We start from the raw sequence: 23544 nt of genomic DNA on the forward strand, positions 1-23544 counted from the left end.
GATGGCAGTCCTCCTGAGTTAGGGAGGACTCTTCCAACTTCCTTTCTTCTCTTGCCCCAGCATTTCCACCCCTACCAACACAGTCATAGAATAGAATCATAGAATCGTAGACTGATTTTTATACTGCAGCATCATGTCAAATAACTGGCTTTGTGTTCAGCTCCTCATAGCGTGAATATAGGATAAATAATATATCTCATATCTCCGGAGAGTCCCAAAGTGCTTTCCAGGAACATGTAGCCAGTCTCGGTGTGATGGGAGCGTGATGTCCATTGTGGAAAGCTGGGAAGAAATTCAATGCAGAGACTGAGCAGGGTGTGCGGGTGACTGAGTTCTGCTGCTGGAGCGTAGAAAAATATACAAAAGGGATTTGCTCAGCCTCAGGCTGCACATCTTTCAGAAATGTCTTGGTGGGGCAGAAGGTGACAGTTCACCACAGGTCAGAAGCAAAGTGCTATGTGAAATGAAATAATTTAACGTTTCCTTTCTGATATTAAAGGATTTTTACTTTCTCCAAGCACAGTTTCTTTTTCCAACCAAAATAAGCAGGTATATTCCCACAGATTCATTAAATACTTTGGTTAAGCCCTAAACTGGGATTTTTTTTTGTGATGCATTCAGGCTTGATAGCCCTGGCTGGAGACAGACCCAAGTACGAAGCACAAAAACCTCATCGCAGTTGCCTTGATGTGAAATAAGGGGTTGATGGTCTTGATATACAATGTATTATCAATATCAGCATGGTATATTGGATAATATATGGATATTATGGAGTAATATGGATATCATATTGATAAATTAATATAGGAATATGATATATTGATGGTTGGAGAGATAATGTTGATATATCAATAGGATATATGGTTAATGATAGAACATTACCCAGCTCCAGTCCTGGCCCATCCACCATCAGATATTTTTCATCAGCCATTTCTAGATAATTTACCCTTAATTAAAAAAAAAAAAAAATCTTCAGTAAAACGCTTCCTCCAGAGCTGGATTTATGTCTCTCTAGCACCTTTCAGACTAATCCGATCCCCGGACGTAAGGAGCTCGGCTCGCCGGGCACCGGCGAGCTGGGGAATTACTCTGCCGGGGTGTGATAAATTGGGGTCAACGTGATCCCCCTGCCCCCCCCCCCTCACCCAGGCTGCTGGCGCCTGGGGCTGGACCGCTCACCACCCCCCCCACCCTCTGCTCCCAGCAGATGCTCCTGTTTTGTAGGGGCTTGTTTGTCCCTTTCTGTGGGCACTGCGATGGCAACAGCTCAGCCCCACCAGAGGATCTTATAAATTAATGCATTAACCCGTTGAGCCAGCCTGCCAGCGTGCCGGTACCTATAGCCAGCATCCCTCTACCCCGCCGGACCTTAAAACGAGCAGCAAGGGGTTTTCACTGAATCGTATCTCTTCCCACAGAACAGGCAAGAAACTGAATAAACTGGCTTTTTAACCTGGCTCCTCTTATATTTTCAGCTGTTGACAAGGTGCTCGCGCTTGGGAGCTGCGCGTGTTCACAGCTTTTCTCGGGGGACTTATTTTGATCCCGAAACAGATGCCAGCATGGGAATGCTGTCACGTCATCCCCCTCCCTGCCGGCAGCTCCTCTAAAGAGCATCCCCCCGGCCAATGTTGCACCATTTTGGGCTCTAAGGGCATCTATCAGGACATCTCTGGTTTGAGTTTATCCCTTGCTTACGTGTTTTTTTTCCCAAATCTTGGCCGAGTCTTGAATTTGGGTGCTGCGAACCTTCCGGGATGCTGAAGGGAGACGTGGAAAGGGGAGACGTGGGGTGGGTGGCTGGTCAGGCTGGAGAGATGCTGCCGTTTCAGGGCTGGGCACTGGGGGGCGTTAATTGGGTTTGATTTTCTGCTGATTGAGTTTGGTACAAGGAGCAATTTTGGGCTGCGTGGGCCCTTGGCATGGACCTGGCTGAACTGGTCCCAGGGAGTTTGGGCAGATGGAGGCTTGCAGGCACGTCTTGGTGGACACATGTATGGTTTCCTCACCCCTCTAGAAATACCTTGTTAACTAATAAATTGAAAGTATGTCTCCGGTGAGAGGTTTTTGCTTGTCATAGTTTCACTCACTGGCTTGTCCTGGCTTGGGAGCTGCTTTTTTTTTGGTGGGAAGGTGTTAAGCAGCGTGCCAACAAACCCTTCCCATGTAACATAAGTTGGAGTTTTCCTCTGTTGAAAGGGCCGTGCTCTTTATAGCAGAGCTGTGTCTGCATCTGAGCTATGCAGAGCCAAGTGTATTATTAGAGTGGACATCACTGGGGCTGTAATCGTACACTGCTCCCCTTAGCAACCACGGCCAACAACACATCAAACAGAAGGCTGATACCTTCTTTTAATAAAAAAAAAAACAAACCACCAACCAACCCACCACGAAATGAACACCTCGACACGGAGCAGTAGAGCACACGCCGGCGTGTGGTCAGAGCCTGCTACGTCACTGCTATTTGTTGTACACCCTACAGCCTTGGGTATGTTGTTGGGCCATTTGTTGCACACCCTGTTGTACACCCTGCGGCCTGGGGTATGTCATTGGGCCATTTGTTGCATACCTTATGGCATACCTTAATGCGTACCCTGTTGCATACCCTGTTGGATGCTCTACGGCATACCCCACCGCATACCCTAAAGTATACCCTACTTCATATCCTAATGCACATCCTATTGCATACCTTAATCCATACCTGACTGCATACTCAAATGCATATCCTATTGCACACCCCAGTGCACATCCTAATGTGTACCCTATCGCGCACCCACGCAAGCTTTCTTCGTCGTCTTGGTTCGATCTCTTGGTGCTCCAGAAATGGCCTTTCCTTGGGTCAGTGCTGTGCTTCGCTTGGGCCGTAGAAACTCGAGTCACGTCCCGTGGGTTTTGGCAGAGGTTGGGCTTGGGTTTCGGTGGGCTCGGCTGGGTTTGAGATGATTGGTGTGGCTGCTTTTGGAGGGGGTCAGACAGGAAGGTGGCCAAAAATCTCCTGTTGTTAGCCCAGGTGGAGAATGGAAGAGGAAAATTTAGGTTGAATCCCTTCTTGGGATGTAGATGTTGTGGCATTTAGTACTGGAGAATTGATTGATTCCCGTTGTTAAATCAGGGTGCAGAGGAAAGCGTTTTCTGTGATGAGCACAAGGATTTGGGAGGAATGAGCTGAAATCCCTCCTTTCCTGCAGTTGGCTTCTTTATGTGAGCAAATGACTTAACCTCCCAGTGATGGCAGCACTTTCTGCATTGTAGGAGTTGTGAGAATAAAGACACCAAGGGGATACTGTGGGGACGGGGACATGGAAGTAATACATGTGGTTAATACCGAAAGGCAGATATTTTTTTTTTTCCCTCCTTAACGTGATTAAGGTGTGGGTCATTGGTGAGGAATGGTTTGTGATTTGACAGAGGTGGAGGCAGGAGGATCTGAGCACGGCTGGAGAGCATCTGACCTGCGCACCATGTCCAGCATTGACTGTAAAACCCATCAGCCCTCTTTCTGTGGCTGGCTTTAATTAAATTTAATTACAGATGGTCCAGTTCGTGCACAGAAAACACAGTGGTACCACTGGTCTTTTGGATAAGGTATTACCAAGGAGACATCAGAGAGGTTGCTTCACTGAAAGGCTGGGGGAGAAGAAGGTCCCATGGTCCCTGGAGCAAAACCCAAGGCCAGAAGTGTGCGTGTCCGGAGTGCTGCAGTGGTGTGGGTTGGCTCGCTCAGCTCCACAGAGCAGCACCATGTCCATCCCTTTGATCTGTGCACAAGCCCAATGTCACAGCCTTTGGTCTCTCTTCCAGAAGAAGAGTTTGATGAGCTTTTCCTATGATGAGGTGGTGACTCAATGGGGAAATCCTCCTTGGTTGGAGCTGCTCCCTACTGCTCTTCTCGGGGCATGAAGGCTATCTCGGTGGTGAACCTCAGAGCTGAGGTGTGCGTGGGCTCTGCCAGCCAGGCAGGTGCCCACCACAGGCAGAGAAACAGCAAATGACGCTGCCCTTGACTAAACACCTTCGTCTGGGGGTTTGCAGGAACTTACAGAGCTTGGCGACCTTTTTCCTTACATTTCTGCGCTGATGTTGACAGCGTTGTCCTGGTTTTGTAAACCGCGGTGGGGCTCACCAGCGAAAGCTGCCTGCTAAATGCAGCTTTGAATCGTAGAATCATAGGTTAGAGAAGACCTCTAAGATCATCAAGTCCAACCATCAACTCAACACCACCGTGCCTGCTAAACCGTGTCCCCAAGTGCCACATCTACATTTTTTTGAACCCCTCCAGGGATGGTGACTCCACCACTGCCCTGGGCAGCCTGTTCCAATGCCTGACCGCTCTTGCAGTAAAGAAATTTTTCCTAACATCCAACCTAAACCTCCCCTGACTCAACTTGAGGCCGGTTCCTCTCATCCTATCACTAGTTACTTGGGAGAAGAGACCAACACCCGCCTCACTACAACCTCCTTTCAGGCAGTTGTAGAGAGCAATGAGGTTCCCCCCCGCCATGTGCAGATGGGATTTATTTTCTATACGCCCAGGGAATTCAAGGGCAATTCTAAATTCATGCACACGCATGTATACGGAGAGCATGTACAGGCTCGGAGGGGGACGGGGAGCGCGGCCCTGCGGGTGGCTCTGAGGAGCATCCTCCTGCTCTCCAGCGCGGAGAAAAGGAGCGGGAAGGAGAAGCGTTCCTTCTCATTGGCCCCAAATTGTGTCTCTGAAGATGCTCTGTAATTCTGTAACAGGGTTTATTATTATTTATTATTTTATTCTTTTTATGATTTTCTATTTTTATTTTTTTATCATTCTTTTTTTAATTCCTATTTTGCGTAGTTATCCCGGGGCTAAAGGTAACCCGTGCAAGTGTTGGCAGCAGGCAGGAGAGGGAGCCAGGGGAGCAGGCTGGCACCTTGCCCGCGCTGGCAGGTGAAGGGGCAGAGCTGGGCATCAATTAGAGCTGGCCCCGTCGTTACCCGTGCGTCTGGCCAAGCCATCGCCGTCTGCCCGTAGTAATAACGCTTGCTCGGCTCCGCCGCCGAGGTTCCGGGAGCCGCTGGCAGGCAGGTCCCACGCGGGTCTGTGAGTTATCGGAGAACCCCGGATTAAATATCGAGCGGCGTGCTTTAAACTTGCCGCTTTTCCCAAGCTGGAGGAGCCGTCCTGTTCCTTCGCAGGCTTTCCGTGACGCGGGAACGCGGCGAGGGAGCGCCGGGCGTCGCCTCCTCGGGGGGTGATGGTGAGAGGAGAGGGGGTTGAATGGAGCATGAAAAGGGGTTTAACCCAAGATCTGGGGTTTTAATGGAGTGCAAAAAAAAAAAGGCAACATTTCCCAGTGATAGGACGGAGGGGATGGGGACAGGAGCTGTGTCCCACAAGCACTAGGAGCCCTCCGAGCTGGGAATAGTGGAGCCAGACCTCAAATCGACTGCGGGATTGCACTGTGCATCAGTCCTCAGCCCCAGCCCAGGGGTGGGTTTCAGGGCTTGCAGCCCATAGGGCCACCGACGTACCGGTGGGCATCACAGGGGATGCAAAGGGGGTCGTCCCCGCTCTGGGGGCTGGAGTCCATCCGACGCGGCCGTGCTCGTGGCTCTGCACAGAGGTGTTTAGTTTTGAGTCACAGGGCATCATGCAGTTGAAAGATGGATGGGAAGCAGGAATAAATTGGGAAAAAAAAAAGCCTTAAAGAGTGGCATATTTGACTTGAATTCAATGTGCTGGTAAGATTTTTATATTGCAATGCTCAGGTGTCGTGAAAAAAATAGCTATCCCCTTAACTCTGTAAATCAGTTGTGTGTGGTTTCTCCTGGCTCCTTTTCATCCTGGAGGGGCCGCGGCTGCAAGGCCATGGTGAGGACCAGCCCTGGTGCGTGGTGTGACCGCAGGGATGGTCCTTGGTGTCCCCTCATCTCCGCTGGCACCTGTCTGGGCATCTCCCAGTGGTGCTGGGACTCGGCGGAGGTTCCTTTCGGTCCCGCATGCTAGCGGCGAGCGATGTCGGGAGCATCCCTGGCTGAGCTGCTGCCTGCTAAAAGCACACAGCCGAGTTCAGACCGGGGGGGAGGTGTCTTTGGGTGGTGGGACCCCTGCACGCCCTGTGCGTGGGCTGCGACGTGGAGCAGAGGCTCTGCTGGGCTCTAGGTGGAGACTGCAGCCTTCACCCTGCCTGCAGCCTGCACAGCCTGCCTGCACCCTGCCTGCAGCTCCGGGCCACCCATGGGGTGGGCTCCTAGCTGCTCCCAGCCATTGCTTGGGGGCGGTGAGGATGCTCGGGGCTACGAAAGATCCCCCTGGGGCTTTGGTAGGAGAGGCAGCAAAATTCAAAAAGCCTCAAAATCCATTTATCCATTGACTGAGAGGTGAGGAAATGCCTGAGGACCCCCTCCACCTGCTACACTGGAGGCAGGGGGAGCATTTCAGCGTGGAGATCCCCTCAGACCAGGCTGGACAGGCATCAGCTCCGGCTCTCCATTTGCACCCAAAAGGCTCAAATCCAACCCCGGGGATGCAGGAGCCGTGTTCCTGCCAGTCCAGGCACTCAGCTGGCATAAGGCACCCTCCTGCCAGACTATCTGCTCCGGCATAAATCCAGCTCAGGCTCCTGCAGCCGACCTGAGGATGGGGATTTCGGGATGCTGCAGGGTTGGAAGATCCCTGCTGCCGGTACCCGCAGCCATCCCCAGCCCTGCTCTTAGCTGTTTCTCTTCACCTCGCCTGGAAACAGGATTTTCGGAGGCTTGTTGGGACTCTGCAATGCATCGTCCTGCCTGGGACCCATCCTGCAACCCCCCCCCCCCCCAGGACGCCCAGTTGCTTTGCTAAGGGGATGAAGCATCCTTCTGGCAGAGGACCATGCTGGAGAAGCAGATGCCGGGGACGTCACCTCCCGAGCCAAGGCCGGAGCAGGTGCCAGTGTCAGCCCAGAGCTGGGGTTTGGGTAGAAGGACGTTGGAGAGGGCAGCACCTCTTTTTCTTTCCTGCGAAGGGAGGAAAATGGGATAGCTTGTGCTTTTCCCATCCCTGGCACCACTTAGCTGAGGGTGCATGGGATACGGGGGATGCTCTTGTGCTCGCCAGCAGGAAATATCTACTTTTTTTTTAAGGATTTCTAGCTGAGCCGTAAGAATTTGTACCAAATTTGGTTTCCAGCTGGGTGGGCTTGATTGATGTGCTCAAGCACAGGCTGCCCTGGGCACATTTTGGTTGGTCTCTATAGCTGGCCTGCCGCGGTGGCACCCAGAGGGACGGTCTGCAGCATGGGTGTCACAGCACGGGCACCCTCAGCATCCCCCGGCCAGACTTAGGCTTGTTTTTTTTCACCGCTGGATGTTTTTGCGTGTACCTACCTGTCAAAATCTGGATTTGAAGAACTGATGCTGCCCATGGAGTCCGCATCCCTGTTACCTCTCCTGTGGGTATCGTTTTGCACAGCTTCGTCTTTTCCTGCTGCTGACACTTAAACAAGCAAATGCAAAATGATAGCGTGAAGTGGCTTTGGTGGGACGAGTCACAGGAGTGGAGGAGCCAGAGGATACGCGGCGGGTGAGGAATGAGACGCACGAGAAGAGTGTTTCAGGTCCCTGCCCCACGCCTGGCTGGAGTTGATACTGGTACGGAACGGGATGATACCACCCCATCGTGATGTGTCCTCTTGCCTCATCAGTGGTGCTGCCACCCGTGGGGTGTCCCCCCCCATACTCTCCCCCCTCACCGAGCATCCAAAACCAACACTGTAGAGATAGAAAGTTTGGAGGGATTGAGGGTTTGCACAGGTTAATGTTGTTTTCTGCAGCTCTTTTCCATAATCTCAGCTTTTCCAGCACGGATGGGCAGCTTCAGAGACATTGTAGGGTGCTCAGTACCTGCGTGCTTCAGGGGATGAGCAGAAAAGATTAATGCATCTTTTATATCCATTTAAAAAAAATTTAAAAAGCCAAAATACAACATTTACTATAGAAGAAGCTCCCTGGCTTTTTAGGATTTGTAAATACTAGCCCCTGAGAAAGATTTTTCTGAGCTCTTTTGTGTAAATAACATTTTTTAGCAGACTGATACTTCACCTCCAAGTCCCGGCTTTCGGTGGTCGCTCGTCCCCAGTTGCAGGGAGCCCGGAGCGGCGTTTCCAGCAGGGAGCTCCGGTACCTGCTGCCCGTCGGATGCTTGGCCACCGCGGTGGGAGAGCCGGGGTGAAAAGCAGGTGGAGGAGATAAGAGGGTTGTCAGCCCCTTTGCTTTCCAGCGTGTTTGCTCAACGACGTTGAGTGCTGGGCTAGAGCCACCACCTCCCTGCAGACTAAACAGTTGCAATGTTTTCTCCCATGACAGAAAGAATTTAGAAAAGGGTCCCTGTATGAAACTTTACACGAACTCTGGGTGCCACGAATATCTCTGGCTGGGAGTCTGTTAACCCCTCTAGTTCCCTCCTTGCCCATGCGGTTCAACCTCTGGGCAGATGAAGGGAAACCCATCCAACGATGGATCTGGCCGGTTGCCTGCAGGACCCCCGGTGCTCTCCTACCCGCCACGTTTTCATGCATCCATCTTTCATTTTTTTGCTTCCTTTTAAAGGAGAAAGCCAAGATCTCTGGCCATAATGGAGCTCTGGAGCCCTCAGCACAGGACAGACCTGGAGCTGTTGGAGCAGGGCCAGAGGAGGCCACGGCAATGATGCGAGGGCTGGAACCCCTCTGCTGGGAGAGCTGGGGCTGTTCAGCCTGGGGAAGAGAAGGCTCTGGGGAGACCTTAGAGCAGCCTGCCAATACTTTAAAAGGCGCTTAGAAGAAAGATGGGGACAGACTTCTTAGCAGGGCCTCTAGCAACAGGACAAGGGGTGATGGCTTTACACTAAAAGAGGGGAGATTCAGTCTGGACATAAGGAAGAATTTTTTTACTTTGACGGAGATGAAACCCTGGCCCAGGTTGCCCAGAGAGGTGATCGATATCCCATCCCTGGAAACATTCCAGGCCAGGTTGGATGGGGCTCTGAGCAACCTGCTCTGGTTGAAGATATCCCTGCTCATGGCAGGGGGGGGTAGACTAGATGGCCTCGAAAGGTCCCTTCCAACCCAAACCATTCTGTGATTCTGTAATGCCCCGTGCCTCTTGGACCTGTTTGTGGCCATCTGTGTGCATTGAGGTCCATCCAAATATTGTCCTCTTCCCTGCACCACCCAGCTTGGAGGCTTCCACTCTGGGGGCAGGTTTTTCATCCATCGGTCCTGGCTTGCAGAGAAGGAGATGTTGAGCCTCGGCGTCTTGCATACCACGGCCAGCTCAGCAGGTTGATGGTCCCTGATGCATCCTACTGGGCTACAAGGCTGGGCATCTCCATCTACGGCATTTGCAAGCAGGATCCATCTACCAGCTTCCATTAGGGTCCCAGTTGGCATTGGGTGTGGGGTGGGCATTTTTTCAAGCATGGAAGTGGCCTCTGAGCAGATGCTGGGGATGGTGTTGGGGCTCAAACCTTGTCTTGCTGTGGGGAAGGGCTTGAAAACTGCCCATCAAACTGTCCCCACCCAGATAAAATAGCCCCTATACACTTGTTTGGGGGATTTCTTCAAACCAGCATAGTTTTACGCTGAGCTCATGCTTTGGGGAACACAGACCATGGGCTGGGAGATTTATATTAATATATTTTTCAATGCAGTGGGGGTGACAGCGCTGTTGCAGACGCTGGGATGAGCAAGGATCTGCTGTGCTTGATCTCTTCTCTTCCTACCACCTCCATGTAGCAGCGAGGGGGTCACTGGCCCGGGGTTGGAATGCTCTTGGGGATGTGGATGCTGGGCCCCCGTCTTGGGGAATGATTTCCCGAGAGAGGATGCACAGTCTCTCCCAACATCCAAAGGTGACCCAAGGTTTTGCCACTCGCGCTCGCAAAGGCAAAGGGGCACGTCGCTGCTTCAGGGTTCCTGCAGCACCAGGACTTAATCAAATATAACGAGGATCTTCTGCGATGCTCCAGAGGAGCAAGAACGCTGAGCGGGAGCTGACTTCTCCGGGCGTTACGGCCATGGGGTGTCTGCTCCGACGACAGCCCAGCAAGGAAATTAATTTCTGTTTCTTCATGGTCCCTTGTCCCCCTGCCAGTCTGTCTCCATGGGACTGAGAGGTTGGCTTCTGGCTCTCAAAGGTATCGTTAGTTCCCTATGTCTGTGTGTCCTTCTGTCCATCTGTGTCCCTCTGCTCCCTGGAAGGTCTGGCTGGGGCAGGCAGTGATGTTTTGCTGTGTGGTTGTGTCTGGGTTCGTGGGGTAACAGGGCTTTAAAGCGGTGATAAACTGCTGTTATCTAGCTGAGCTGACACCCTGGGGCACGTTTGGGAATCCAGAAAGGTGCTAGATAGGAAGGGCGGCCATAAAAATTAAGGAACGAGGAAGACAACTCTGTCACCTGGGTACCGCTGGAGGAGGTGCTGGCAAACATCCTCTGGTGAAGCAACCGGAGCTCCCACAGCATCCCACTCTCTTTCTCTTCTGAGCATTGTCCTACTTGAAAGTTATTGGGAGAAATAGTCCTGCGATAAGGTGGTGTGAGCCTTGGTGACTTGGTGGAGATGCAAATGTGTGCTGGTGGAAATGGGATTTTCTTCAATTGGGCAGTAAGCTCTGCTGACCTGTGGGACACGGTGGCTTCCCAAGACGTGGCCACATCTCAATTTTGATGTTTTCCCCTCCATGAGAGAAAAGAAGGAGGAGATAACAAGAGACCAGGGGATTTGCTTTGGGCTGCCTCTTCTCCTCAGTCTGCTTTCTCTGCACTCAGAGGGTCATTCAAAAAGATTTTTACACCAGGACAAAATGGTGTTTTCTGTTTGTGGTGTGCAGACCACGCTGCTTCACCCTCCTGGTCATCTCGGAGCTTCCACTGACAGTGCTCCAAGATCTCTAGCAACTGCTAGGTTAACAGCAATGCTTTTCTGTTTGCACATCCATCATGATGTTCCCACCTGGGTGCTTTAAACCTCAACTAAATCCATAATTAACTGCTTGCACCTCTGCAGCCCCTGAGGACCTCAGAGACATCGCTAGCTCAAGCCTTGAGACACCCACGTTGGGTGGGTAATTGCTGATGATCCCAGATTTGGAGCACGATGGAGAGGTTATGGTGAGACCAGGGGGCAGGAGGTTCAAGTGACCACCCACTTGATCACCTTGGGGTGTTTGGAGGCATGGAAAGTACCCACAGCTCCTGTTGGTCACCTCGGGGTGTTTGGAGATGTGGAAAGTACCCACAGCTCCTGTTGGCTCTGGTTCTCAGCTGCCTCAGTTACCCAAACCTGAGAAATTTGAAATTCATGGATGTTCCTGATCCTGGGAGTTTGCTCAGCACCTCCTTTAGAAGAACCAGGAGTTTTCTGACGTTACTTGCCCCTCCCTGCCCAAATCCTTTTGAGAGGAATAAGCACTATTTGTGTCTGTCCGATGGCTGGAGGATCTTTGGTGATTTGTTGTTGTAGAATTGGTCAGTGGCATTTAATGCAAGTTATGTATCGTCTGGTGGTCAGCTGATGGGTGGTAGGTGCCAACAGGGTGGTGGTCACAGTCCTGGTAACCTGGACCTTCACCGTGCAATGCATTTTGGAAACGTCTGTGATTGATAGAAATGTTCACAGAGCTGTGGCCATTATGAAACCAGGTCCATGCTGAAGGCCACTGGTAGGATTTGCTGCTCTTCCCCAGGTGGCTGAAACACCCAGAGCAGAAGCTGGTGGACGTTCATCTGGTGGACGTTCATCTGGTGCAGATGCATCGTGAAGGAAACGATGTGATGAAAGTCTGTGGGAGTGAAATGCCTCATGGCTGGGTGAAGCCGGGACCTGGGCACAGGGTGTCATCTGTAATTTAAAAGCCTTATCTGCTTTAAATGTCAACAGCTCCTTTGTTGGAGTAATAATAATTGCCGTGATTTGCATGTCTCAGTCACACGCCCCAAAGCACTTTGCAGAGGAAGATGAGTAAACAGCCAGCTGGGAAAGCAGGGTACAGAGGTGATGGGAGCCCACACAGGACTGGAAATAAATCTTGGTCTCCTATGCTGCTGTTTCCCAGTCCTGCGTGGAAGCTGTTGGCTTAAAGAAGGTTTTCTATCGTCGTCTCACTCTGCTTTGTCTTATTGTCCCTGTGCTGGCAGTAGCATGGGCAGGGATGGGGTGGTGGGATCTCAGTGTGGTTTGGTTCTCAGGGAGTGTCAGTGGGGTGTAGGCAGAGAGGTCGGGAGCATTGCTGCGAGTGGTTGGAGGAAGAGCAGATCTCATGGAAGAGCCGATAGTCCCACCTTGCGTCCTACCATCTCCGGTGGTTTAGTACAGCAAAGGAGCTTGTGTAGTGGTGTCCATGTGGAGTGAGATGTTCATGATGAAGCTGTGGGTGGTAGCTCTGCTTCAGAGGAGCTTGGTGAGACCCCGCGCATCCATGGGCGGAGGTGTTCCATCACTCCCTGGTGCTGCCACAGGTTTCTCCAGCACCTCCTGAGCTTCTTCTGAACACCGGTGCTATAAACTACTCATCTAACTGGGTTATACTCCTCAGAAAGCAAAGCTATGCTGCAGAACCTCCTCCAAGCCAGGACCTAAATACAAGTATTATTTAAATTATAAACAGGGAATAATGCAGCAATGTTAAGTCTGAAAAATGCCATTTATTGAAGCCCTTTCTAGGAGGGTTTGGAGAGGGAGCGGGCAGAGGGTGTGCTCCTCCAGGAGAGCGACAAGGGACGGATACTGTCCCAGCCTCTACCCGCCAGCTCCCGCCTCCAACCTGTTTTATTTGTCTCGGGCCCTTTCCAAAGAGCCATTTAAGGCTCCAACCTTTTGTAGCCCATTGCCAGTAAGATCAAGTATTTAGCACAGCCTCTCTCAGCTTTTTATATAGCGCCTAGCGCTGATATCTAAGCGTTATATGTTTCTTTTTTGCACAGTATTTCTGACTCAGTATTTCCTGCCTCCTTGACAATGACTGAGTAAACAGCGGAGCTGCCAGAGGAAGAGCCCCGTGTTTACAGAGCAACAAGCCCAAATGTGTCTTTTTGTTTTTCTTCCTATCAGAAGGTGGCGATGCTTAAATTAACCCTCATTTTTATCCCACGCTAAACTTTTGCCCTCTAACTTGCTGCTGACGGAGTCAGCCGTGAGTCGGTGGGCCCAGATCTGGGGGAAAGTTATTTGGGACTTGCCTTAAAAAAAAAAAGCGTGGCGAACTCCCAAGGGATGAATTTTCAGCCGCAGCTGTCTGGGCTAGATTGAGGGCTTAGATCCGAGGGCTTAGATCTCTCATCCCGCTTGACTCCGCTTGCCCACCAAAAATGGTAGAGGATGGATTTTCCTCCTCTCCCATGGAGTGGCCAGTCCTCTCGGCTCTTCTAGCTTGGTCCTGGTCTTGGAGAGGTCTCATGTCTGGGCTGAGGAAGGAGAGCGTTGCGTGAGCTGCATCTACACTGAGCTGAGGAGTGGACTTTCGCTTGGGTGCAAGAGTGGAGAGCCCCAAGATAAAGGTATTTTTTTATTTCCATTGCTGGCAGGAGCTTCAGCCAAGCTTAGAAGGGCTCCAATGGGGGATGTCAGAGGGTGGACTGAGACGAGGCCTATCTCTATCATGCATGAACACGGGCCACTCCTGAATGACGCATTGAGCGTGGTGAGGCCCAACATGATGAACGTGCTTAGCCTTCAGGTTTATGCTCCAAACTTGTCCTGTAAGAGACCTCTTTAGAGGTCCCCTTGGCATCCCCCCACTTGCCACATGATTTCCCAATGAACTCTTCTCCCAAACCAGGCAGAGAATGGAGGTCAACCATGCTACCTGGTATAAATACATTTTATTTTAAACTATAGGCCCTGAAGGAAGGTCATCCAGTAAACGCACCCAGCTTATCTACAGGCCAGGGCACCCCCAAATTAGTAACACAATTTGTGTTTAAAAATACAGGCAAACTGATGAAAGATAATTTGCTTACTGCCCTGACATCACCACCTAAGCATGGGACAAGCCAATCCACAGGTTATTTTTGTGTAACTCTGTGAGGCATTTCCAGAGCAAATAAAGTTCACCGGGTGGGGCAGTGACCTGACTGTCTGGTTTCAGCACTCTTCAGCCTCCTCAAGGCTGCTCATCGGTGGTGCGGAGGTCTGCAGGTCAGGGCATGGCTCCATTGGATGTGCCCTGGGCACGTGGGACATGGATTTTGTTCTCCGTTGAGGCGTTCTTTGTTTCCAGCCAGCTCTTCACCTCTCCCACGCTGTTTGTCTGGCTCATCTGTTTTGGTTGTACACCCTTTGGAGAAGTGATTGTGTTGCTCTCGACGTTCTCCGTGCCTGGCGTGATGAGTCGCGGGTCCTGCTGGGAGCATGGCTGACGTGCAGCCGGGTGAATCGCACCCATAACTCCATTGAGCAAATTACCTAGAGGACAGCAGTGGTCTCAAACATGGACGCCACAAGTGAGGTGGGACACCTCTGCATGAGCAGCATTCGTGTTGGCTTGCCCGTCTGTGCGTGCCGTGGTACTGGTCAAACCTGCTGTCTGAAGGCCGAGTTGAAGGACAAAGCTTCCCAGGCCACCTTCCTTATGTGTGCCATGACACCGGAGTAGCACCGCCCTGAGGGGCCAAAGCAGATGGCTATCTCAGGATGCTTCAGGAGAGCCCTGGTGCTGCAAGTCTGGCTACCATAGAGGTTCAGCTCCTGACAAGCCCAGCTCTTGCATGTAGGCAGGCATGGTCCAAAAAATGTAATTCTTACCTCTGGCAAGGTGCTTTTCCTACTTTGTCAAAGGAATCAGTATCATCCCCACCTTTCGCAGACTACATGCAAACGATCTCCTTTTGTGAAATTTGGCCCAACCTGAGGCTGAAAATGCAGCAAAATTATTCCCACTGCGGTATCACATTCTGGGTGAAAATGTTCACTGTGACCTCTGCATCCATCCCATGTTCCATCCCCCGCTCCCATCCCTCATGGGGGTCCATCAAAATCTGCACAAGCTTTTCGTGACTTGGGGGTGGGTTAGAAGAGGACCCCAATCCCTTTCCTTTTGCAAGGGTCTTCTTCAACTCAAAATTGGGGGCAGAGTGGTCATTGTTGTCTCTGCTGGGTGGCATCACCCACTGGGTGCTGTAGGATGAAAAAAAGAGGGTGGTGGCATCCGTTCCTGCTCAGCTCCCATCCCAGGCCTGATGAGTTTGGTTTGGTGGTTGTTTTATGGAAATTGGTTGGTTGGTTTGTTGTTTTGGTGGGCTTTTTTTACAGAAAATATTTTTTTAAAGAGAAAATGTTGAAGAGTCTCTTGCACGGCTGTGGAGCAGAACGATGTGTTTGAAGCACGAACGGGAAGGAGGAGAGTTTCCTGCGGTGCTTTTTATTCTTTCCCAGTAATCTGGGACCTCAGAGCCCGTGTGGTTATCCCAAGCTTCTAGGAATTTCCCAGCATGCCCCAGGGATCCCAAAATATGGCCCGGCTCCCCGGGCACATCAGTTTGGACCTTCCTAGGAGGACAGGGGGGCTGCTGGGGGCATCCAGCCTGGGAGGGACAGGATGGCTCAGGAGCTGGATCTAGGTGGGATGCTGCATGAGATAGAATCGTAGAATCACAGAATGGTTTGGGTGGGAAGGGGCCTTTGAAGGCCATCTAGTCTAGCCCCCCTGCCATGAGCAAGGACATCTTCAGCTAGACAAGGTTGCTCAGAGCCCTGTCCAACCTGGCCTGGGATGTTTCCAGGGATGGGACATCGACCACCTCTCTGGGCAACCTCTGCCAGGGTTTCACCACCCTCAGCATAAACAATTTCTTCCTTATATCCAGTCTGAATCTCCCCTCTTTAAAGCCATCGCCCCTTGTCCTGTCGCAACAGGCTCTGCTAAAAAGCCCGTCCCCATCTTTCTTACGAACCCCCTTTAAGTACTGGAAGGCCGCAATAAGGTCTCCCTGGAGCCTTCTCTTCTTCAGGCTGAACAGCCCCAACTCTCTCACCCTTTCCTCACAGCAGAGGTGCTCCAGCCCTCGGATCTTTGTTGATCATGATGCAGGAGACAGCTCAGTGCCAGGGGATGGAGAGGTCTCGGGGCATCAAAGATGAGCTCCAGGGTTCAAAGGGTGCTTTTTGTCCCAGGGTAGAGGTAGCTGGTGGGTGACCTTATGGGTGGGTGAGACTGGAAGTCGTCGTTGATGCAGTCAAGGGGCACAGGATGCTCTCAGTTATTTTAATTTTTCAATAGTCAGGAGGTCATTTCTCTTTGACTTTTTTTTTTTTTTTTTAAATTAAAATTCAAGTGAAAACTTCAGAACGAGTAATTTGGTAACCCTGGGGTAATAACCTGAGCTGGCAAATAACTTTCTCCTCCATCACCGCCCTGGGACTGGCTGGATAATGAAAGGGTGAACTCTGCAAACTCCCCCGGAGAGTCTGAAAAGACCCAACAGGATTTGGGTGCAGGTTGACTTCGGAGTCACAGACTCAGTTGGGCAATTGCCTTATAGAAATGGGTGTAGAGAGGAATTAGTCATCGCTGCTTGGTTAATAAGTGCCTCAGTTATTTTACAAGTCTTTTTCCTGCATATGCAAATATAGTCTTTTTTTTCCCCTTTTGTAATGAAACATATAAATAGCTCCTGTCTTGGATCTTCTATGCGTATGGCTGTGTCTTGAAAATAATCGTCGCGCTTTTGCCTGGCTTGCTTTAGCAGCTGCTTTCCTTACCTTTGTTTCAAAAGAAAGATCTCCCGTGTGTTGTCCAGGGCATGAGAGCGAACTTTGGTGTGGTGGCTTTTGTATCTCCTTGGCTTTGCAGATTGCAGCTGCAGGTTGGAGCATTCGCAGCGGCGAAGCCCTTTGTCTCAGGCAGCAGGAATAAACTGAGATGAAAAAGATAGAAGATCATTTATTTAGTTGCTGGATTTCAAATGTTGTGCAACCCGCACTGGGAACACACGGTGTTGAGAACAAACTTGCCCTGTTCTTAAATTTTCCCCTACTTAATGTCTACTAATTTTTAATACTGAGGAATGGTCACTATGGAGACAGACAAGCAAAGTCGCATGGGGCATCTTGCAAGAAGCTCTGCAGCATCGCTGAGAGCCCGGGGAAACCCTCTTGGTTCTGAGGGCGATGCACTCCCCTTGTGCCATCCTCTAGAAAGATTTTTATTTGCTTTGCTGTGTTGCCCCTTGCTCTTCGCCACACGCTCCCAACACACACGCGTCCCTTTTCATATTCTGCCTTCGGGCGAACCCCTGTTTTTTAGCTAGAGGACTGATGGGGAGGCAGCTGTCTCCCTGCACGCTTCCTTCTGATGTTGCTCCATGAATCACGTCATTCGGATAATCCTTGGTCATGGCAACCATCGGCTCAGGAGCAGGGTGACCTTTTAATGCCAAGCCCGGGCTGCCCTGATCTTCTTCTGGTCAGGCAGGGAGCCAGTCTCTGCTGTGATTTTGTGAGACCCCAGGGAGCAGCCAGGCCATTAGGACTCCACCAGCCGGACGCTGGGTCTGCTGAAGAGACTGGAATGAACAGCCTGGGCAGGTCCACCTGGACCACCAAGCCCGCCATGGCCACCAGCATTCATTGCGTTTCCCCTGCATTTCATCTGACCTCTTTGTCGCTGCTTTTATTCGATCTTGGTTGTGCATATGGAAAAGAGTCCCCTGTGTCTGTCCGAGGGGGAGGGCAGGGCGCGGGGGACGCCGTCTCTAGCGCGAGCTGTGACAGTTATTGCAGGGGTTGGTGATATTTCTACAGTACCTGCTTTCTGGTGGCTTTGCTGCGTTGAAATTCCAGCCACTCCGCGTGCGTTGAGTAATCTCCCCACTGTTACTAAAGAGTCAGTCTGTCTGTCTTCCTCCCCCCACCCTGAGTTTCAATTTCCTCCTAATTCTCTAGACAGCCGTTGCCTCTCCCATGGCGATGCGGTTTTGCTGATGCAGCCTGTTGTCTCTGTCCCTCTTGCAGAAGGATTTCACCATGCGGGAGGAGTTGCAGCAGCGGGACGTTGAGCGCTGGCTGGGGTTCATCACCTTTCTCTGTGAAGTCTTCGGCACCATGAGGAGCAGCACCGGAGAGCCCTTCCGAGTCCTTGTCTGCCCCATTTATACCTGCCTCAGGGAGGTAAATGCCTTCAGAGTTTCTCCTTCTCCACATGCGGGCCAAGCCGTTGCGTTGCAGCGCGGAGGTGCCCGTGATTCGTAGACGTTTGCTTTATGGTTCCTAGAGGTTTTCTTTGCCAGCATCAACACTTCTCACCCCAGAAGCACCTACGTCTGCAGGGATGCTTGGCTTTTCCTGCATATTGTGTTTCTGGTAATTAAAAGTATGTGCTCCAAGCAAGACCCCTTTGTCCAGGGGTTGGTGAAGCCCAACAGTTGGGATTGCAAACCCAACATTTGAGTTTGCAAATCCCACTGTGTGAAAATCCCCAACGAAGGGGTTTAAAAAGCTTCTAAAAAGCAGGTGAAGCCACCTGAATAGATGATACAGACCGAGGGGAGGAAAGAGGGAAAGAGGTGAGGTCCCATGTGTCCTTACTCCCCACCAAGTGCAGCAGAAACCCAGCCCTGCCCACCATGCTTGGGGACATTTCAGAACCTGAGCTCCTGACGAGCTCTGAAAGAGCCTGAGTTCCTGAGCTCCCCGTAGTTCGGAGTGGTGGCAGAAACCTCAGTGAGGACAAACAGCAAAGACAACTCAAGTGTTAATGCTCAGCAGAGCAGGAGAGGGCTTTCACCCATCCTGGTTTAAAGATGGTTTTGTCTCCTGCTGCTGTCTGTAGAAGACTTTCTCAGAAAAAATCCACCTCGTTGCCCAGGGTTGGAGCTGTGATTCTCAAATTACAGAATCACAGAGTGGTAGGGGTTGGAAGGGACCTCTGTGGGTCATCTGGTCCAACCCCCCTGCCGAAGCAGGGTCACCTACAGCAGGCTGCACAGGACCTTGTCCAGGTGGGTCTTGAATATCTCCAGAGAAGGAGACTCCACCACCTCCCTGGGCAGCCTGTTCCAGGGCTCCGTCACCCTCAGAGGGAAGAAGTTCTTCCTCATGTTCAGCTGGAACTTCCTATGCTTCAGTTTGTGCCTGTTGCCCCTTGTCCTGTCGCTGGGCACCACTGAAAAGAGTCTGGCCCTGTCCTCCTGACACCCACCCTGAAGATATTTATTGGCATTTCTAAGGTCCCCTCTCAGCCTGCTCTTCCTCAGGCTGAACAAGCCCAGCTCCCTCAGCCTTTCCTCATAGGAGAGATGCTCCAGTCCCCCCATCATCCTCGTAGCCCTCCGCTGGACTCTCTCCAGTAAAATTGTCAGTAGTGCTTCTGTCTGGCCGTAAATAACTTGCTGTAAAAGAAGGTCTCTGCTAGACCTTGGGCAAGGGAAGGATAAAGAAGCTGCTGGCGATGACTTATTTTACACGCATGGAAAGTTTTCTCTGAATGCAAACACATCATAAACATTTTGCCTTCACAGTAATACTGTGGGTAGGGTTCGCAGACAGTTACTGTAGCAGTGAGAAAGAGTCCCGGTGTCGTGATGAGGCACACATATCCAGAGGAGGAGGTGGGAGAGGGATGCTAAGAATAGCCTAACTTCCCCAAAATCTCTGCCCACAGTGGTATGTGTCACCTTATGGGGAAGATCTTGGCCGTCTAGCAAAGTCCCCGTTCCCCTCCGCTTCCCGTCACAGTCATGACACAACTGAGCCCTGATTCTGCCAGGATTTTTCCCTGCCCACTCCTGTCTGCCATCACCATGCCATCATGGTCCCTCATGTCACCTTGCCAGTATGTGGGGACATGGTGGTGATCTAGAGATGCACGGAAGGACATGAATTATATGTATCAGGGACATATTTTGCTACAGGGCAGCTCCATAAAAAGCCTTTACTAATTGTATCAAGATGTTGTGCATAAATTTGCTTCTTAAAAACACATCTCTCTGTACCTTAGCAGGACAACTCTGTCCTCGTGGTGTCGTTTGTCAGAGAAGAAGGCTCTTAGCTTAGCTGACATGGGTGAGCCTGAGTCTTCCAGCTCTCCCGCCCCAAAATGGTTGATCTGTGACTGCTCGCTCAGCAGGGTTGTGACCTTGACTCACGCCGTTCCTCTTCCATGGTTCTGGGATGGGTTTTCGTCTTGCTACCGGTTTTTTCCACCTTCAGCTAATCTTGACATGCAAGGCCAACCCAGGAGAACAGGACCACTTATTTATCGGCAGTGATAGGTGCCAGACTCGGAGATGGTTGCCAGAGCCGAACCCAGGCTGTAGATGTGACTGAGGAGGTGGTGGTGAGCTCTTCCAGCTGCACCCAGGAGAGGACAGGGGCATTTGCACAGGCTGGCCATGCCGGGTGCTCCATGAGATGCTGGAGACTCCCTGATCATGCAGAGTGCCCATCCCTTGGTGAGCTTCATGAAGCACATGTGCTGGTGTCCCAGGGCAGGAGGGGGTGTCATCATGGCTTATAAGATTTGGGACCTCCACTTGCCTCAGGACAGGTCCACAAGGTGTAGTAGTGCTCATCATGGGTTTTTCCCCCTTCCTGCTGCTCAGCACGTACGTCCCCGTGTACAATCTCAGCCCCTCGCCCCGAACTCCTTCCCCCTCGGACACCCCCAGCAAAGCCCCTCCATGCTGCCCACAATTGTGCTTCGCTCCCTCTGCCTCCATCCACCCATCCTTTGACGATAAATCGTTACCAGAGGCGTGATATCTCACCCTCTGCCTGTCCTTTCAGCTCCTCTTGCTTTTTAGTTTCTCTGTCTCTTTTTTTTTTTTTCCCTTTTTCCCTTTTCCTTTATAGCTTTGGCAGACTCAGCCAAAGGTCAGCGAGGGAGTGAGCAAGAGGAAGGGGAAAGTTGCCTGATGACTGAGGCAGGAATGTCTCTTCCCTTCCCCCTGCAAAGCTTCCTCTCTCCAGCTCCTTTCCTTTCCCCCCAGATAAAAGCTTATTAACACCATCATTAATTGTGGAGCTGGGCTGGGGGGGGGGGAGCGAGGATGGCAGCAAGGACATCAGTGCTGGGTGGCCCGGTGAGAAGCTGGGGATGTGGCTGGGGCGTCGAGTGGCAATGCCAGAGTTATTTATTGAGCGATGTGGATGGTTTGGTTTTGTGGGATGAAAAAAAAAAAAGAAGAAAAAAATCAAAAGAGAAGTTCATTTCAGGCAAGGCCGGAGTGATAAATGCTGGGGTTTACTGGTTAATCAAACCAGCATTCATCACCGTCCTCGGGGAAGCAGGCAGACCGCTGCGTTTTGATGTCAGCCACGGCAGCAGGTGTTTAATCACGGCGAAGGAAATTTGGGTCAGAGCTGCTGCCTTGCCCGGGCAGCTTTTCGGGAGCCAAGGGAATGGCTGTGCCCCTTGGCACGAACATGGTCCACCCCGAGCCCCTGTCCTGGGGAGCTCTGCCACATCCTCCTCTGCGCCCGTCGCCTGAGCTGCCAGCTGGAAAACAGCGTGGGGGGAGAAGGAAGGGTCTACCACCATGTCTGACATGGTGACTGCCTCTCTCGGGAGCTGGATCCCCGAAGAAATCAAATAGTTGAATTTCCAGAACTATTCTGAGGGTTTGGGGTGAGATGTGTGCAGGCAGAGAGAGTGTCCTCAATTAATGGCCTCAAGTTGCATCAGGAGAGGTTTAGATTGGATATGAGGAAAAATTTCCTTACTGCAAGAGCAGTCAGGCATTGGAGCAGGCTGCCCAGGGCAGTGGTGGAGTCCCCATCCCTGGAGGGGTTCAAAAAACATGTAGATGTGGCACTTCAGGATGTGGTTTAGCAGGCATGGTGGTCTTGGGGTGATGGTTGGACTTGATGATCTTAGAGGTCTTTTCTGACCTTAATGATTCTGTGATTCCTCACAAGGTCTGGTGGGGTCAACGCTGGGATTTTAGGCGAAGAGATGGTTTGCCAAGAGAAGTAAAAGGTGGGTCCAGCTCTCGTTAAAGTGATTTGATGAAGCACAGTGAGTTTGGGTGGTGCTTTAGATTGAAACACATTTTTCTGCTTGGAATAGTGCGTAGTTTAAGTTGGAGAAGGGAAATGGGATGCCCAAGCCCAGCCCAAAGATCGGCATTGAAGATGGTTGGGGGTAAGGAGGGATTTTTATGGTTAGCAGAGGAGAACCCTTTTGCAGATAAGGACCAGAGAACTGTTGCAGCCATCAAATCTGGGAAGCCTGGGAAAAGAGTAACAAAACTGAGAAGTTAAATAGGAATAAAAGAAAGAGCTTTCCTCCTATCCTTCCCTTGGAGCTTCGGGGAATCAAGGGCGATCTGAAAGAGGGCATTGTTCCCGGGGAAGGGCTTTCCCCGGGGATGGTTGTGCCGCAGCCAGGGCACAGCAGGCTTGGCCCTTGCCTGCTTCCAGCCCTGGCTGTCCTCACATGGGATCAGTGGTGGCATCTTCCAGGACCACGTTCCTCAGCAAGTCTTTTGTCTGGCTCGATGAAAACACTTTTAGCAGTTTTAGAAAGTTTGTGTGGCTCCTGTGCTTGATAGTCTAAGCAAGAGGGATGTCCCACTGTCTTCTCCTAGCCCTGCAGCCCATGTGCTGTCAGCTCTGGCCTCACTTAGTTTCTCAAAACCACGCCAAATTTACAGAATCACAGAATGGTAGGGGTTGGAAGGGACCTCTGTGGATCATCTAGTCCAACCCCCTGCCGAAGCAGGGTCACCCAGAGCAGGCTGCACAGGACCTTGTCCAGGCGGGTCTTGAATATCTCCAGAGAAGGAGACTTCACAGCCTCTCTGGGCTAAATTTGTCCCTGTACATCTCCTTCTGCCCCTCCAAGGTGATGGGGAGTGAACATACTGACATCCTTGCTGCCCCAAAGCCTCTGCCCCATGCCCAAACACCAAGGACCACGTTCAACCCTGCTCCAACAATACTTCATGTTGCACGTCCCCCAAAACCAACTGAAACCAAGAGAACAACCAAGGGACTTTGGTTCTTGCAGCCTGGCCATATTTCTTCTTTTCTGTGGCCTTCAGCAGAGTCAGGAAAATGTAGAAAATGGGTTTAGACCAGGGACCAGCAAATGTCAGTTGAATCATCCGTGGGGCAGGAGCACTCCAGAGCCCTGTGCCTGGTGCAAGAAGTGCCCTGTGGCTAGCAAAGATGTAGAGATAATAAATAATATTATTTGCCATCTATTGTTCACTGATTATCACCACTTCTGCCTTGCCTAGCTCTTTCCTAAGAGCAGTTGGAGCTGCCTGTTCTTCATCCAGCTCTGTGCTGCTGGTGGCTGCGTGTGTGTCAACGGGGTGGCATGGGCCAGCCCAGCTCGCTGCCCTCCCTGCTTCATCCCCTGGTGCTGCTGGGGAGGAGAAGCATTAGGACCAGGTCGGCGAAGCTACTGAAGGTGAAGGGTTCTGGAGCAGAGGCTCGCGCCGAGGGACCCTTTCTCCGGTGGCAAAACCGCAGCGGCGAGGCGGCAAAAAGTGCCGAGAGAGAGAGAGAGAGGAGGCCCCAGCCCCCCCCCCCAAGCGGGAAAGCGGGAAGTGCCAACGAGCAGCAGCTCTGACTCAGCGGGGGCGGAGTCGAGTGTGACAGCAGCCA

General features: G+C 51.5%; 1 protein-coding gene across 7 annotated transcripts in view; it reads left to right on the plus strand.

Annotated features, from left to right (window-relative positions):
• LOC104335576 (CBP80/20-dependent translation initiation factor) overlaps nt 1–23544 on the plus strand; it is a 176053-nt gene that overhangs the window by 131250 nt on the left and 21259 nt on the right. For all 7 annotated transcript variants that reach the window (XM_075446638.1, XM_075446643.1, XM_075446637.1 and 4 more), the window contains one exon: nt 17944–18099. In XM_075446638.1, coding sequence (XP_075302753.1) covers nt 17944–18099 — 156 coding nt within the window. The remainder of the gene's footprint in view (nt 1–17943; nt 18100–23544) is intronic.

This window comes from Opisthocomus hoazin, chromosome W (assembly GCF_030867145.1).
Source record: "Opisthocomus hoazin isolate bOpiHoa1 chromosome W, bOpiHoa1.hap1, whole genome shotgun sequence".
Lineage (NCBI taxonomy): Eukaryota > Metazoa > Chordata > Aves > Opisthocomiformes > Opisthocomidae > Opisthocomus > Opisthocomus hoazin.